This window comes from Triturus cristatus, chromosome 2_1, assembly GCF_964204655.1.
Source record: "Triturus cristatus chromosome 2_1, aTriCri1.1, whole genome shotgun sequence".
Taxonomy (NCBI): domain Eukaryota; kingdom Metazoa; phylum Chordata; class Amphibia; order Caudata; family Salamandridae; genus Triturus; species Triturus cristatus.
The window spans coordinates 849,541,873-849,559,457 of NC_140581.1; the positions used below are offsets into that span (position 1 = coordinate 849,541,873).

Consider the following 17,585-nt stretch of genomic DNA (forward strand, 5'->3'; position numbering starts at 1 on the left):
TTTAGCCATTAGTTATAGCAAACAAACTTAAAAAAACAATGCACTCACCTCATCATGCACCTACACCTCATCATGCACCTACAAAAGGACACTACAAGATGGATCAGTAAATAAAAGTAGAACTAGTTTGCACAATGTTTTAGGAGTTTGTTTACAAAGTAAAATGGACACTGGTTTTGGAAGCAGGGTGGGGGTGGTAGAGGGGCAGAGAAACACAGCAGGCGGATGGAGAAACAGTGGGCAGGTAGAGAAGCAACAACAGAACACGGGTGAAACACAGTGTGCAACCCTGAATCACACTGGTGCAAGGGGAGCACATGGGCAGAAACGGTGAGAAAATTACAAGCAAAACAGCTCAAAAAAGATACTCTTGTGGAGTGCTTAGACAAAAAGATAAGTGGCTGACCAACAAAATGTGCAGGGTCAAGACAAGTTGCATACGGCTAGGTTTAAAGTGGAATGGCAAGGGGCAAAAAAAAAAAAAATGGATTTAGGCCCAGATCTCTGTACTGGGGTGAATGTTTGACATTGTTCAACATTCAGCCCATCAATTGTTTTTTGCAATGGTCACCAACAAAATGGGCAGAGGAAGCATAGAAACCAAGCAAAAAAGATGCTAAAGCGACTTCGCTCCAAGCAAGGGAACAAACCAGATTGATAAAAGACGCAAGCAAACCGCGACAGGAAAGCTAACCAATGGTAATGAGGGAGCAGTTTCCAAGCCCCTGTGTGTTCTTTGTAAGTCCACGATAGGTCCTTTGCAACCAGACCTATTGCACTTTCTGGTAGACTCGAGCAGCATTCAGCTATGCTAGGAGGTGAGTAGTTCTGGTTATGGAGGGTGTGTAGAGGGGTAATGAAGGTATTGCATGTGCGATGTTGCAGACTGGAAGGGGCTCAGCTGAAGCTTCCTCGATGCAATGTGGAAACTTCAAGAATAGAGCCAGACTCAGGAGACAAAGACCAGACACTGCCTGGCAAGGTCACAGTAGGTGTTTCAAGAATAATTCAGCCCCAGGCAGAGTAAAAACCAACAGAGAAAGGGATAGTTATGCTAATTTACAACTTTGAGAACATGTTTAACGTTCAGCAGCATGAACCTCCCCCCCCCCCCAACAAGACACCAATGACGTTTCTCCACAGCGGTTAAAATGGATTTCAAATTCTAGTTTCACCTCACCTACATACAAGGTAAAGTTTGTTCTGAGAACACAACCTCCCTATTGCGCAGGGTGGACACAAGTAGCAACCATGAGGATAGCTGGAGGCAGAACTTTAAATCCGGGTACACAACAGGGACATAAGGCAGTAAACCATTAGCACAAACAGCAGAGGTGCGAGCAGAGAGGTAGGACAATTATTTACAGGGTAGTAAATAGGTAGAGAAATACCATCAACCGATAAACCTCAAACCCTTCGTTTATGCCAAGAGAGTGGTTTCCATTCAAACACAATCGGCGAGTTTCTGGGTGAGCATACATTTCTATAAAACTTACTCAAAATGCCAGAATTGCAACACTAATGCAACAGTTCTCAGCTACGCCAACGAAAATTGTGTTTCATAGTTTGATTTAAATTTAACCTTCTTTGAAAATGAAACGAACCCACATTTAGTCATGTTCCTATTGATAAGGATTGCCTTTCTTTTAAAGAATCACCACAATTTTTTTTTTAAATAAGTTTATTTTTCATGATCAGAAAAGTGTTAATCTGATACAGCGTTCACTCTCTGCACACCTCTTATAAAAAGGTTCCAGTCAAAACACTTTCAACTACATTCACACATACAAAATTACTTTTACAAATTATTTTTTGGCAATTTGACCAGAGTAACCCGTTTTCTCCTATTGCCATTGCCCTAGCAAAAAAGTCCAAGTGTACAGGGTCTTATATACATACAAATTCCAAAGTGCTTAAGAATAGTGATTGCATCTCTTCGAAATATTTACACATGGCCTATACAAATATGTACAGGTGGGGTGTCACTAACGTAGCACAAATTTCATTGCTGGAATATGGCTTTCTATGGAAAGTGCTTTTTACAGTACTCAGCCTGTGAGGATTTTTTTTAATACTGACAAAGTCCAAAGGTTGGACACTAAATGGTAACCACATCACAAGCTGAACTCCTACTTTTAAGAAATATTTACAAGAGGTTTCATTTGTAAGCATTTATAACAATTGTACCAAAAAGGTCTTTCACGCATACAAAAGGCTCTCTTCACATTCTTCCAAGGCGGGATGGGATGTGTTCAGTCGCTGACATGGTTACCATTCAGAAAAAAAAAAAACTGTACAAGCGCGGTATACTGAAGGAGGGAGGTGAATGCCGACCGACCAGCCCATGCTCACGCCAGGTCATCTTCAGTGCTCACAATAGATATCTGCGGAAGGAAAAAGTAGGAGTTAGTTATACAAAGGAACTAAAATGTCTTCCATACAATTATCATACTAAACGCCTGGAAGGCAATTAAAAGCAATTAGACCTCGTAACATGTGCTAAAATCTTGTTAACTTATAGGGGCGACTCCCATGTAATGGTGTAGAAGCTTCGCCCCACTGCCAGCAGATAAAACAATGTTTTAATATAGTTTCATTTATTGGAGTCTCTGCGCTGATTAAGTGGGAGGGACGGGTTGGCCCATGGCAGCGAGAAGGAGTTAGGTGCACATAAGGGCGCATGTCAGTTTGGCCAGCAGTCATAAGCCGGCCAAACTGACATGCATACTTCTATTTCTCAAACCAGCTGCATTGCACAGCCGGGTTGGAGAAATGCCACAGGCTCCAATGCACTGTTTGAGCAGCAAACTAGGCTGCTCAGACCAATCCTGGAGCTGCTCACAGCACAGCAGCATCTGGATTGAGTTGGGAGCCTGTGCTTTCAAGCCCATCCACTTCCGGAAGAGGAGCAGGAGCAACAAGGTGGCGGGAGCAAAGCAGCAGGTGAGATTTATTCATTTTGTTTCTCAACCCCTTCCCCGTGCCGCCTTACCAGTTTAGATTGTGACAACCGCCACTGCAGATTCTTGACCTAGTCAGTAACTGTGCCAAAATTAAATGAAGGCCACATTAAACAGCAAAACCATTTCGGACTCCATGCATAAATCTCAACACCAAAATGCATAACACTAGCAATCTACAAGTGCACACAACCTGTACACAGTATGGCTTGATGCTGTGCTGCCCTACACTTCTACAATGTGGATATGACCTGGGTGCTTGGTCCCCCAAGTGTTTCTTCCCGGAGCTCAGCAACCATGCATGTGGCCGCTGATGGTGGTCTCGCTTGCTGATTACAAGACACTGCTCCAGTGGCGACGAGGCATCTGAAGCACACAACCCAGTGCCAACCCACGTAAGCATGGAAAGGCAAGGCAGAATAGTCATGAACACAACTTTGTGTCCCTTCCGCCCCCAATAGGTCAAGACTGCACACTCACAACAGCTGTCCCTTGGTCTTTTTCCAAGGCATGGATGCAGTTTAACTGCACATATGTATGCAAAATTATTAGTGTGGTTTCTCACATGCACCTATATGAAGCTGCTCTGGGTACATGCCAGACCTGGGAGGCTGCATGTACACAATCTACGCATTCCTGAATCAACTGGTCTTTCTGGCTGTGGAGGTAGCCCAATAGCCCTTTGAGGTAGCCCTCTGAAGTAGTCCCAGTTGCTCTGCGAGGATGAAAACCAAAACTCCCTTCTTCAGCTCTATATTCCTGAGGCGAATATCCATTTCACCAGAACCAGTTCAAATCTGCTCAGAAGGAGCTTTAGAGGTACAAGACCACCAGTGTCAGGATCTGGTCAGCCAGTATGGAAGTGTCAGGACCTGCAAGGTGTACAGGAATCTTGTGGGGTATAATATACCGTTATCTGTTGTCCTAAATCTTAGCTGCATCTAAAGCATGTTTATCATATGCATGCTCCAAGGCGTTTAGCTACATTGTTTAACTTCATTCAGGTGTTCGGTACAATGCACAAGTGCATTGGTAAATATGCTTTTTCAGGCAGCTTTGTATTTGGTTATGAAAAAGCTTCAGTCTACACGAGACCAGTTCAAACAACGTCACTGGCTTTCAGTTACAAGTTGTTGTTAACATGGTCTCATGCATCATATTCATATTTGTCAAATTCAGAAAGTAAACACAAGAGGAACCTGTTGTGCCTCCAATCAATTGTTTGAAGCCCCTTAATGCCCTATAAATCCTCAAGATGGTTGAAGGGGAGATATATTTCATATTAACATCTGAGGTCTGTAATTCCCATAACCTTCAGGTAAGCAAATTGCCAAACTGGACTAGTTTATTTTAAAAAAACTCAAAATATGGTGTATGGGCGACTGCTAGGTAGGGTCTGATCTTATGCATAAGCATACATTCCTCATTTACAGTGCCAACAGTCCCTCTTTTTAGGATGTTATGTGCTCTAGAAATATTCCAATAAACTAGCAATGGCATAAGGTAGACATGAGTGGATCATAGATCTGTCTCCAACAGGATGGGTAATTTCAAGAAATTCTAAACTGCAGATAATTCACTAGACCAGCCATCATGGAAAAGCACGGAGCTCAGCAACCAGTAAAACGTTCATGGTGTGATTATGCATCAAAAGAAATGTACATCCGTACACAAGAGCAGGCACGATCCAGGAGGAGAAACTGAGGGTTGCCATTTGCCTTACAAGACTAGGGCCAAGTCTTGTCAAGTCTGAGAATTGCAGTAGCTCACCTGAGTGCAGAGGAAAAACTTGCATAGCAAATGGATCTCAGCTGCCCGACAGGACATGTGTGGGACAGCTCATAGTGAGTTTAACTGAGACCCAAGGTCACCTCAGGGACCTGAGCAGAAACTAAGACCAACAGTGCATTGGTGTGTATCTTCAAGACGCTATGTCCCCTTCACTAGACACATTTGGGATGCCTCCATTCATTCATGATCCTCCCTGTGCCAGATTGGAACATGCATCTACCCCTCTTGCTGCCCTAGGGAACTACAGGAAATTTCTATGCTGCCCCTTACAAGGATACTAAAGGTCATCTGGACTCTGGGACTGTTGTAATGATCTTTCTTCTAGATCAATCAGTTATGGCAATATTAACACTCCCAGCACCTTGGTCACTATCCAAAGACCTGTTTACCCAGGTCTGCTGTGTGATCAGCCACTGGAAAATCTGGACTAATACTGGTGGGTTTTGTAATGTAGGCCACCTCAACACCACCATGTGAAATGACACCTTTACTAGCCAGGTTTGAAAGTGCCGAGATCAACAGGGACTCCTGTTCCTTGGCTCAGGATGGGCACTAATGTAAACCGCGAGGGTGAGTATAACTCACTGGACACCAGCAATGCACCCGATTTGTCATAATGGGTCATTCAGTTTGGGTAGCTCAAACCTGCAAGTGTAGACAAAACCACCAATGCCTGATCAGAGTATCTAGTTTAAGTGGAGTGAGTGGTATTGTCAGGAACACTCAAGCCTTTGATTTCCTTATGGTAGAGGAAATAACTGAGGTGCTGCAATACATTTATTTTTTTTGTCTTTTGAATAACCAGTGTTGGATTTCTTTTTATTAATCTATTGAATGCCTAGATGGTTTTTTTTTAAACTTTAATTTAGTCTAGTTGGAGGGTAGACATTACACTCTGTGGCACACTGAACCAGTACTATTGTCCAGGCTTCGCTACAGTGACATGGAGAACTACTACTTTCCAGAGAGATCGCAATAGCTGCTTCCTGTGTGCATCCACCACATACCTGTCCATGTCTTACCAGTTGGAAACCATCAAATTAGGTAGGTTCATCGTTCAAGAAGCTGCTTCTCTAAAATGCATAGCCAAATATGAAACACCCAAGTCTTATAGGAGTACAGCAGGATAAGATATTTGGTGGTGGAAAATTAAGGTGAAGTTTCTGAAACTGAGGACCTTATTTGTAGGAGTTATTTATGAAGTATATAATGGATTCTTGACCTGCAATTTGTTCTAGGGACAAGGTGAGCAGAACACTGCATTGTACCTTTTAATTGCCCTTACATGCCCAATTCAGATCAGATGAAAAATAGTCAAGTTCACAACACACTATGGAACAAACGGACAGTGGTTTGGATTTGTGTAGTGACCAATATCCAACAGACAAGCAAGCAATTTTGAAACAAGTCAAGGCACTTCAGACTACCTTAAGTCTCTACACAGTTTCCAAGAAAAACAGATTGCATACTTGTGCAAGATCTATTGCAGTAAGGATGTCTTCAATTGGAGCGTTGTCCTTCTGACAAGATTGTGGATGTATCTTAACATTGTGTTACTGGGTTGGATTTTACATTTTAAAAAAACTTTGAGCGATGCCTTCAAACTTACTGCTGGATATGTGTGTCCTACTGAAGTACTGTGTCGACCTAGATCTATGTTGAGGTCCTCCTCTGTGGTCTTCAAGTACACTGGATTGTCAAAGTTCATACTTTTCATATTTTTGCTCTTCCAATTTCGCCACACCAAGTAACCACCACCAGCCGCCAACGCAATTAGCACTAGGAGAATAAATGCACATTTTCATTATAGCTATCCAGCTTTTAAATACTTGGGCATAACGTTCTGAGCCAACCATGCACAAAAAACCTCCATTTCAAACTAAGCGAATGTTTGGTACAACAAAATGAACAGAACATGGCTTTGTACTGCTTTACAGCAAGTACATTGGAATTAAAAAGCAAATTTCAAATTAAACCAAAGCAGTTAATGCCTTACCTGCATTTTAATTTGAGGTTTCCTTTCAATGGAGTTATCAAACATTTTGCCATTGCTACCGCTTTTTCACATTGGCAAAACTAAAAATAAAATACTGGTTTGCCGATGTGGAACAGAAAGCTACCACGGCAAGATTAAATAAGGGTGCATGCATCCTCATGGGTGCACATATGAGCTATGTGCAGGAGATGTGTTGGTTTTAACTTAATTTACAGTTTAATGAATGATTGAGGGCATTTCTAGAGCATGCAGCTTCAAGAGGGAACCAGCATATCAGGTAAGTGGACCCATTAATCGTTGAATAGTAGAGTTTAATTTCCTGAAAAGCAGTCTTACTCATGGTGTTAAATTGAAGAGGGAGCAGATTCCACAAAGGCTACCAGAAGAGAGAAAGGGTCCATCCCCCACCCCTTTACCTTTTTCTTAAATTGCATAACAACCAGAAATCAGGCATTCGTGAAGTGCAGGGGTCTCGGGAGACGGTACATGTGGATCCTTGAGTTCTGGTACTTCGGACCAGTATACTGTAGCACACGATTCAAGAGTTTAGGTCTCACCTAGGTAACGAATGAGCCATTTCTTCGAGGCATGCTGTATCCCATCTGTGGCCTTAAAGCCTGTCCATTGCTTTTGAATGGTTTCTTTGAGTCCTTCCCAAAATCATGCTTCTATGCAGGTAATCAGATTTGTCACTCGTGTCTTGCTCCCTCCCACGGAGCTTGGCCCATTACTAGTATCCTTTTACTTTTGTCCATTTCAGTTCATGTAGGAGCACTATGAAAACAAGTTACTTGCCTGTAACTTTGGTTCTCCAGTATTCAAAACGTTCATAGATTCCCATGATTGAATCATTTACAGTCGTCGAGATGGGAGTCCAGTATACATAAAATAGCAATAGACACCATTAAGAAGAAAAAACTAGGGTTAGACAATTCTAGTTTTAGAACATATCCAGCAAATAAAATGAACCAATCAGATTAGCCTCGCCCTCTAGAACCTTCCTGAGAGAACCGCAGATTTTCGTAGCCATAGTGTAAAATTAAAGCTTAAGCTGCTGAACGCTGAGCTTTCCCAGGGGAGGAGGGTGGGTAGCATGGGAATCTATGAAAGTTTCCAATACTCGAGAACCAAAGTTAAGTAACTTGTTTTCTTACTCCAGTATTGGAACTTTCATAGATTCCTATGCTTGAATCAGAGTAGCTAGCAGTTATGAGCACATTTATTTGAACCTTTATTCATTATTAATCATTAAAATCAAAAGTCAATGGAAATTAAACACATTTGTAAACATAAGGAAAAAAGGAAGAAACAAGCAAATGAACTTTAAAAATGTGCAAACGCATAAGCAGAAAGACGAAAGGAGGGTAGAAAGGGAAAGCTCACCCCCTTAATGAAAGGTTCCTCAGGACTGCCAGGCCCACTGCTGTGTCACTGCGTTGAAGAATCCAGGCAGTAATGTCTTGTAAATGTAGGAGCACTGCTCCAGGTTGCTGCTCTACAGATCTCCAGGATAGGAACTCCGGCAAAAAGGGCTGTTTAAGAAATCGCCCTCGTGGAGTGAGCACGGACCAGACCTTCAAGGGGCTTGCCCGCTGCTCTGTGACAATACTGGATAGCGCTGGTAATCCCACGAGCAATCCCCTGCTTGGAAAGGGGGAAACCCCTTATGAGGGGCACTGAAAGAAATAATTGGAGACTTCCTGAAGTCCTTAGTATGTTGAAGATAGAATTTTAAGCACCTCTGAATGTCCAATGAGTGGAGTGCTTTTTCTGCCAGAGTAGTTGGTTGAGGGAAAAAAGTAGAGTATGACCAGCTCGTTCAAATGAAAGTCTGAAGACACTTTCAGTATGAACTTTGGGTTGGTACGGAGTATCACAGTCCCCTTTTTAAATTGGAGAAAAGGTTCCTGAATGGTGAGAGCCTGTAATTAACCTGTAATTAACCTACTCTCCTAGCCGAAGTCAAGGCTAGCAGAAGAGCCACCTTCCAAGAGAGGAATTTCAAATCCACCCAATGAACAGGTTCAAAGGGATGCTTCATTAGCTGGGTGAGAACTAAGTGTCAGAGTAGGCAGAGGCTTGACTGGAGGGAAAACTCTAAAAATCCAGAGAATCAGCTTAATTATCCTTGCCGACCAGAGGGAAGGACCATAAGATGTGCGTCTGAAGAAAGATGGCTGCAAGATGAACTCCGATGGATGAGTGAGCCAGCCCTGCTTTTGCCAACGAAAGAATGCAAGGAAGAACTTCATGCGGGACAGAAGAGGACGAATACCCTCCTGCTGGCACCAAAGGCAGAAACGCTTCCACTTTAACTGGTATGTCTTGTTGGTACTTGGGGCTCGTGCCTGAGAAAGTAGGTCTACATTCTACCAAAAGGGTCAAACCAAGAAATTATCGGTGCTCAGGAGCCATGCAGATAACTGCAGGGATCGAGGATCCAAGTGCCATACTTGGCCCTGGGACATGGTCAGCAGCGAAGGAATCAGCTACAAAATGGACGGTCCAGGGAGAGGAGATGCAGCTCTGAACCAAAATTGGCAGGGCCACGCATGAGCTATAAAAATCTTGCAAGGTTCTGCCTTGGCGTCCTGAGAAGCCTAAGGATAAGTAGAACAGGGGCACCTGACCAGGCCATCAAAAGCGCATTTTCCAATGATCCCAGATGAAGCCTGCTTGTGTAAAATCAGCTTTTCTTGTTCTCTGGCATGGCAAAGAGGTCTATGGATGGCCTGCCCCATAGGCAAAAAAACTTGTTCCAAAGTGGACAGGTCCAGTTCCCATTTGAGGCTGACTGAAATCAGTCTGCTCAGCGTGTCTGCAGTTTTGTTGAGAACGCCTGGAAGATGCTCCGCTTTTAGCGATATCCCATACTGGACCACCCATTCCCAAATGGTCAGCTTCTTTTGACAAAAGACGAGACCTGGTGCCACCCTCGGTTTATGTAATGCATGGCCGTCGTATTGTTTGTACTAGGACTGCAGATTGCTCTATCCTCTGAGCTCCAGCAGATTGATATGTAGAAGACGATATTGGGGTAGCCAACAGCCACTTGCGTGAAGGTCTTTCAAGACCGCGCACCAGCCCTCCAGCGAGGCATCCGTAGTTACTATCAGAGGAGCTGGAGTGATCCTGAAGGAAAGGTCCCGAGAAATGTTTCTCGTTTGTCCACCATGATGCGGCGTCCCTCATGGACACTGTAACGAAGATCTGGCCTTCGAAGGACCAGTCGACTTGGCACCACTGCAAGTCAGCTCCTCCTGGAGAGGGTGCATCCTTAACCTGCAGTGAGGAATTAGAGGAATGCAGGAAGAAATGGACCATAGGAGGGACTTTTAGAGGCAAACTGAAAGGGATTGCCTTCTTAACAGTAGACAGGCCATGGCCATCAGCTTTTCAGGTCTCTCCAGGGTCAGAAAGGGTTTGAGGGACGTGTCCAGAATGGCTCCCAGGAATCGGGCTGTTCTGGAGACAGTCGACTTGTTTTGAGTGCAAGACAGATTGTCGAAAAGGTGTGCACGCCACAACGGATTCCTCTGCCGCGTGCTTGGAAGAAGCCTTCAGCAACCAGTCGTCCAGGTAAGGGAAAACCTGATGCTTTTGTAGAAAAGCTGCCACTGGAGCCAGTACCTTTGTAAAGATCCGCAGCGAAGATCCGAGTCCAAAAGGCAGGACCTTGAACTGAAAGTGGATCTTGGCTACTGTAAAGCAAAGTGACTTCCTGTGGGCTGGATGGGTACATGCACGTGTGCATCCTCTAGATTCAATGTGGCAATGTAATCTCCTGAGTTAAGACAAAAGATGTCCTGCAGAGAAACCATTCGAAACGATTGTTTGATGAGATCGGTGTTGAGGGTCCTCAGATCTAGAATAGGGCGCCACTTTTCTAAGGTCTTCCAAAGCAGGAAGAACCGGGAGTAGAAACCCCTCTCCCTGCTGAGAGGAGAACTGGCTCCATCCTCCCTTTCTGGAGCATTTGATGGACTTCCAAACATAGAAGTCCAAGAGGTTTTGACACGGTTGCACAAGGGGGCTTGGAAGGTGGTGCATGGACAAATTCCAGAGTATGGGCGTATTGAATGATTTTCATAACTCTATCCGATGTTATTTGCGGCCAGTTGTGGAAGTAATTTGAGATTGCCTCCCACTGGTATTACAGGAGGAGAGGTAGTAAGAGCCAGCAAGCTGCTAATGACGCTTAGAGTCCGTCCCCCTGGCGTCCTGGTCTTCCATGGTTAAAGCTAGAGAAAGAGGATTGATTTTGCCGCTGGTTATAATGTAGGCAGTAAGATTGAGAGTTTGATCCATATGAAGAATAGTTGTTGCTGGTATCGCCCTCTGTAGGTAGCATTTCCTCTATCTCTGGCCGCACGGTAGGGGACCTTGTGGTATTGCAGAGTCCCTAAGGATTTTGCGGTCCCCATGTCTTTTGATGTCCTGGAGCGCATCATCAATATGCTTCCCAAAGAGCACCTCCCCATCAAAGAGAAGTTCCAAAATGTTTTAGACCTCTGAATGAAACCATGTAGCTTGCAGCCAGCCTTGGCGATTAACGACAGCAGCTCCCGCAAGGGAGCGGAATGCAGTCGTTGCCATGTTCATTGCACAATCAATGACTTCAGAAGAGGTTCTCTCCCTTTTGAAGAATCTTTTGCCTCCACTTTTGCATCTTCCGGCAATTGATCCAGATAGGGGGAGGGGGGGGGGGGGGGGGGGGGGGGGGAAGGTCGCACCACATCTGGCGATTATAGCGACTAAGTACTGCTAAGGCGTTTGCAGCCCTGACCATCAGGCTAGACATGGAGGAAAAACTCTTGCTGGCGTTAGAGGAGTCTGCCCTCTTTATCAGGAGGTGTCGGGAGGGGAGCAGAAGGATTTTTGGACTTTCTTTGGGCAGCCTGGGAGAGGACAGTCTGGTTTAGGCTAACTGACCAGGCAGGACGGGCTATCGTCAGGAGCCTTCCATTTCTTGTCAAGGCGAGACAGTTCTGGAATAAGCGTGGCTGGACTAATCACTTACACCCTCGTCCCAGACGTGACCAGCTATACAAATGGTCCAAACTGATTTTTGTAAGGCTCCTCGAGTCATAAAGGAAACATTCAGACTGCACCGTGGGCATGGGCAGTTCAAATCTTAGCAGCCCTTTCCATCAAATTTTGGAAACCCCCCCCGTGTTTCCAGGGGGAGAAACCACTGGAGCTAGTGAAAGCGAAGCTGGATCAGGAATGACAGTCAACCCACTGTCTGGTTCCGAATAGTGACATTGCCCTGGTCTTCAGAGGTATCATCCTGGATGAAAGGGAAGATTGGTGGCACATCTGGGGCCACAGGCAGTGGCGGAGGCAATTGAGGTGTAGAAGGCAGTGTAGGCAGAACAGCTGTAACTGGCACCCCAATTGGAGCCGGAGATTGTGTTGGGAATCTCAGTCTATAGTCCGAAAGTATAAATAGTAAGTCCGTTAGTAGGGAGGAAGGCAGAGCCCATCTGCTGTTGGTAAGACTTCTTGATAACCCAAGGGAGGATCATACTGCTGCTCCTCCAAGTATTCTCCCTCAGAGCCTGTGTCCTGGCACTTCACGTGCAATTGAGAAGGGCTATGCGCATACCCATACAGTCCGTCATCCTCCTCAGATCCCTCCTCTTCAAGGAAGAGTGCAGTGGTAGAGGTGTCACCCTCCTGGGGAAAGCCATCAGGGGTAATCTGGTGCTTCCTGATTGTAATTGCAATTTTTTCCTTAGTCAACGGGGCCGTTGATGTAAGTCGACAAAGATATGAACACCAGCGACAGCAGTCGTCGAGATGGTAGTCACCACTGCAGCAGATGCTGCCGCCTTAATCGTTTGTGAGGAGATTTGCTAGTACTATGCCACTCAGACCTATGAGAAGTCTCTCAAGGCTTTACCGGGACGGTCTTTAGAAGGTGAAGGAGAAGACCTACCCCTTTTCACAGACCTAGAAGATGTAGCAGAGGCCTCATCACTATCACTGGAGACTGGTTCCTTCCTTGATTCTAGCTTCTGGAGCCAGGTCAAGAGACACCCCTCACGGTCTCAAAGTCTTTGTTGAAAAAGTGCGGCATATTACAGTCTGCTGCCTTATGGTCAGGGTACAGACCGTAAATACACTCCTTGTGCTGGTCGTTCACATTCTTCTCAGCACAGGTTGCACATGCTTTAATGAGCTTTCTTCTCTATCAGACATCTTGACATGAAGTCCAAGCAGGTCTTGTAGAAAAACACAGGTGAAAAAACTGAAGGAATAAGGTTGAAAGGAAAAACTGAGCAGAGCTCAGTGGAGACTCCTTTGCACAATGTGCGGTAGAAAATGAGGTTCTGAGGTGCTCAGGAAGGGGAGGGTTAAGCAAATCTGATTGTTCATTTTATTTGGTTTCTTTTACAAAAAGGAGGTGGATGTTACATAACTAGAATGGGCCTAGGCTCTTTTATAATGGTTTCTATTGCTATTTTAGGTATACCGGGGACTCCCATCTCGATGACTGGGAATTATGCAAGCATGGGAATCTATGAAAGTTCCAATACTAGAGTAATTTTCCATTTTTCAGCATGCGCTTTGGGATGGTTCCTTTTTTTCTTTGTAGTGTTGATAATTCTAGCATGGTTTCTGTAAACAGCCCTGTAAGTGTTGTCCTCATCTCATTTACTGTTTTTCAAGGGTGCCAGTTCCATCCACCTATCTCATCCCTCATCGCCACTTGATCCCCTCTGTCGTCAGCTGTTTTCTGTCTCCTTCCCTCCAAGTCCCAATTTAGCTTAACAGCCCCTTGTTACAGCTGCTTCCATTCGAAAGCTACATGGGCAACCGCCAATCAGAGGCACCATGCATTAATTATTGCAACCAGATATGCAAACAAAGTTTACATCTAGGTTTATCAAACAACCAGTTTGTGCACTCTTGCAGCTACCCCATGTGATCCAAACGTTAATGCTCATGAGCAAGGAAATCAGTGTGAGCAGTTTACTTAATCTTCGTGCTGTGTCACATGACTCAAGTTCGCTGACCGGTTGCGCAGAGACTATGCTGCAAGAGGGGATTGATTTACAGGCACAGACTGACACTTAGACCGCTTCAGCAATATTTCCCAAATCAGCTACCACTTCACCAGTATGTAGTGATGGCGCTGTCTTGATAGGGAGCCAGTGTAGTTTCTTGCAAGAGACTTATTGGTGACCATTTTGAGAGTTTGAATAGTCACAATGCAGTACACTGGACCACTTGGAGGTGGTGGGTCAAGTAATCAGGAAGGCAGAGAAAGAGTTGACGTAGTCCAGAGAGGATAGGATCAGAGTCTGAACTACAGTTCTGTGTATCCCCAAGGTAGGAATAGGCATTTTCAGTGTTTAGGATCCAGAGACATGAGATAACTACATGGGCAATTTGCCTCTTTATAGTCTGGTCGACCTCATAGTACCCCCCAAGTTCTTGGCTGCGTTTGTTCCAGGATGTCAGGCCCCAATCTTGGTATGGTGAATAAAAAAATTCATAAAGAAATTTAAAAAGAGGGCTCAGCACAGTAGCAGATTGGAGCTGTAGGCTCTCCAAAAAGGAAGTTCAAAAGTGCTAAGGGAGATCAAAAGATGAGTGTGAGGGTGCCAACAGGGAGTAGGGGAGCAATATAGGCGCTTGGGCAAGCATGGAGGTGAAAAATAATGAAAAAGCAGAGGGGCACAATTGGGTTGTTGCAGTGGGGAGCGACAAAAAACTGCAAAGCATAGAAGGTGAAATCGGAGAATGACGTAGCACAACGAAGCAAAAAAAACATTCACTCACTACCATGAGGTGCTAAAATCAAAAGTTCACAGAATGTAAACAGTGGAAGCATAAAAGTCAAATTCATGGTAAATCAGTTATGCTGCAGGGGAGGAATAAACGCAGGAGGAAGTTGTAATGCCAAATAAAAATTAAAGATTAAGAATAAAGCCACCAATGTTAAGCAATGGAATGCCCTGAAGTGCACTGTATGTATTAGTATTCTCTTCAGGCTTCTACAACACAGCTGAAAGCGGTCTGTGAGAAAGACATGAGAATTGTTGGGTTAAACCCTGCAAAAGCTTATGGATGAAGATTGAGAAATGCAAAAGCTGTGGTCTTTGTCACAAGAATTCTGTAAATACCAAGTTACCAACTATTGTATAATCGAAAGCTTCTCATCCAATACTTACAAAGAGGAAGAATAGCCCAGGCTGCAGATCCTTTTGTAGACGGATTTGCGTCAAATACCGAGGAGCTGTGTTCTGGCACAAAAAAAAAAAAAAAATTCAATGTTTTAGGGTGCTAGTTTCCCAGATTCTTCAAAGCAATGTTTTCGAAATATTAATCCACCTAGAGCAGACATTACAAAGTTAACAGAAAGGCTTAGATGGTGGATACACATTTTAGGGAAGGCTATTGAAAGTTTTAGGAGCTAGCATGGAGAACCCCAGTACTTTAAGTAAACCCAAGTAGTGTGAAATCTAACAACTGCATTAAGTTGTAAACCAGCATCGAAAATTTCTGGATGAGCTGCTTTGTTACTATGAGTATTGTGTTCATGCAGAGCAGACTGTATGCAATAGAGCACAGTAACTTCTCACATTGGCTATGGCCTTAAAGGCTTGGAAGAAAGGGTCGGACACTGGTAGTTAAAGTGCCAATCACGCGAGTTAATTCCTTAAAAGTATCTCCAATGAGGTAGTAGTTTGTTCTTGTCCAAAAGGGGGGCCATCTACCAAAATCTTTAGTCATTAACGAAAAAGTCAATTAACACTCAACGTAAAATATTTAAAGACCCATAATTGTAAATTGTTGTTTGTAGTTCTTTGAAGTGACCAATTTAATGAACTGTTTAATAACACTTTGATGTGTAATGTCATTAATTACTAGGACATTCACAGGCGTTTGAGCACTATACAAAACTTTGTAGTTTTTTTAAAAGTAGTTTCTTTTTAAGGTAGATTTATGCAAGTATACTTCTTTGTGCCCTGCTGTAAAGGTCAAATTAACAGTTAACTGTGATAAATACGCTGGGGAAGTAACATAGGGAGAGAATAATCTTAGTAGGATTTAAATGTCACTTAGAAGATGCAAGGCGTTAAAGAAACTGGCACAAAGGAGCGCATTAAAAAGTGACCATTAATATCTGAAAAGAAAGTATGGATGGGGTTTAGGTTCCCGCCCAAGAAATTAGGGAAGGTGGGGGATAAAACAAATTTCCAGAGGTTAGGAAAACCACCACTCAAATTTGCTGTGAAAACAGACCACCCTAGATCTATAGAGAAAAGCACGTGGAGGGGAAGGGTGGGGCGAAAGTTAAAATCGGGCATCTAGCGGTAACTGGGCACGTCCCTCTTGGTGTAGAGGGAAGGGAAGATTTTCAATAAATTCTAAAAAAAAGACTTTAAAAAGGGCCAATTCACAAAGTTTAGTGATGGGTTTCTAGTGACAGGCTTGCCCAGTTAAGCGTCCTTACTAACAGGCTAAAAGACACTCCCTCACATACACTGTCCCAAGGTAGAGCACTATCAGGCACATGCAACAAAGCTTTTTGTGATCGCAAAGGGCCGATTTTTTGCGAATCGCACTGTTTGCAATAAAAAAAAAATAGCTTTTGCAATGCATGAAACTGGTCACTCTGTAAGAAATAGCTACTTTTAGCGATTTCTTAAATTGCAATTGCATTTAAGGAATTGCAAATTGCGATTCCTTAAATGCAATGCAAGATGCCTTTAAAAACAGCGATTACGCCATTTGAGCCCGCTATTTACTGTGGAATCCTACCACATGGTAAGTAGCAAAAACTTGACACACTTTAGTGCATTTTCCCAAAATTGTAGGTTACTCACAGGTCCTTGGGACATGTGTGCACGCAACATGTGCACAGATCAGTTTCAGGGGTGCAACAGGGTGTCCTTTTGACACACTTGAAATTGCATGCGCAATGAGTACCCATTGGTACTCGCAAATTGCACTTGCAATTTCCCATTCAGTCCTATGGGCCTGTGGGCCCATAGGAATGATTGGGAAGCTCTTCCTTATTTGCGACCTGCAATTAGAGAGTCGCAAATAAGGAATGTGAAGGAATTGTTATAGCGATTCCTACATGCATAGGATTTTGCAAGTCCTTAATTGCAAATCCTTAATATTCGCAATTAATGACTCGCAAAATCCTAGCTTGATGCATGTGCCTGTATGAGAGTTACGAAAATTCTTCAAAAGCTTTCAGTTTACAAATGGATAAGAATTCCACACGGATGGAAAAAAATTGCACTTTTTTAAAACTAAATCGGGATTTGGAGATGGTCCCTAAAGGTTTTGAAAATTAGCAGATTGTGCATTTTGAACTTCCAATTGGCCAAAAGAACCATATATACACAATTCATCCTAATTACACAAGTCTATGAATTTGCAGATCATGCTCTGATTTGTTGATAATGTGCATCAACGTTTCCCCTCTGTGGATGCTTTGCAGCACTGCTTTCAAAGCATGTACCTGGTGGTAATGGTCTTTGTTGAAAGGTGGCAACACCATCATAGTAATCATAATTTGCTAGAGAATTAGCCACCAACAAAAATGTTACAGCATTTAAATCAACGTACATCATAACAGATTAAGTACTTCTAAAACAAAAAGCACGCACCAGCACATTCAAATCTTTAGCAAACCTTCAACACCAGAAGCAATCTGAGCATCTCTAGTTAATAAAGTGTCCTTCCTCGTGAGTGTGGTAAATTGTAGAGAGCAGCATGGTACACTGCCTGAGCACGCATTATCGCTGCATCCCGAGGATGCTCTGATGACCAGCTTCAAGTCTGCCCGTGAGCTTGTAGTTAAAAGTGTA

General features: G+C 43.7%; 1 protein-coding gene across 2 annotated transcripts in view; it reads right to left on the reverse strand.

The window, feature by feature from the left end:
* Window positions 1–2,279: 2,279 nt before the first annotated feature.
* Window positions 2,280–17,585, reverse strand: part of VLDLR (very low density lipoprotein receptor) — a 167,544-nt gene continuing 152,238 nt past the window's right edge. For both annotated transcript variants that reach the window (XM_085632954.1, XM_085632955.1), the window contains 3 exons: window positions 14,931–15,002; window positions 6,361–6,530; window positions 2,280–2,384 (listed from right to left, as the gene is read on the reverse strand). In XM_085632954.1, coding sequence (XP_085489080.1) covers window positions 2,349–2,384; window positions 6,361–6,530; window positions 14,931–15,002 — 278 coding nt within the window. In that variant the 3' untranslated portion in view covers window positions 2,280–2,348. The remainder of the gene's footprint in view (window positions 2,385–6,360; window positions 6,531–14,930; window positions 15,003–17,585) is intronic.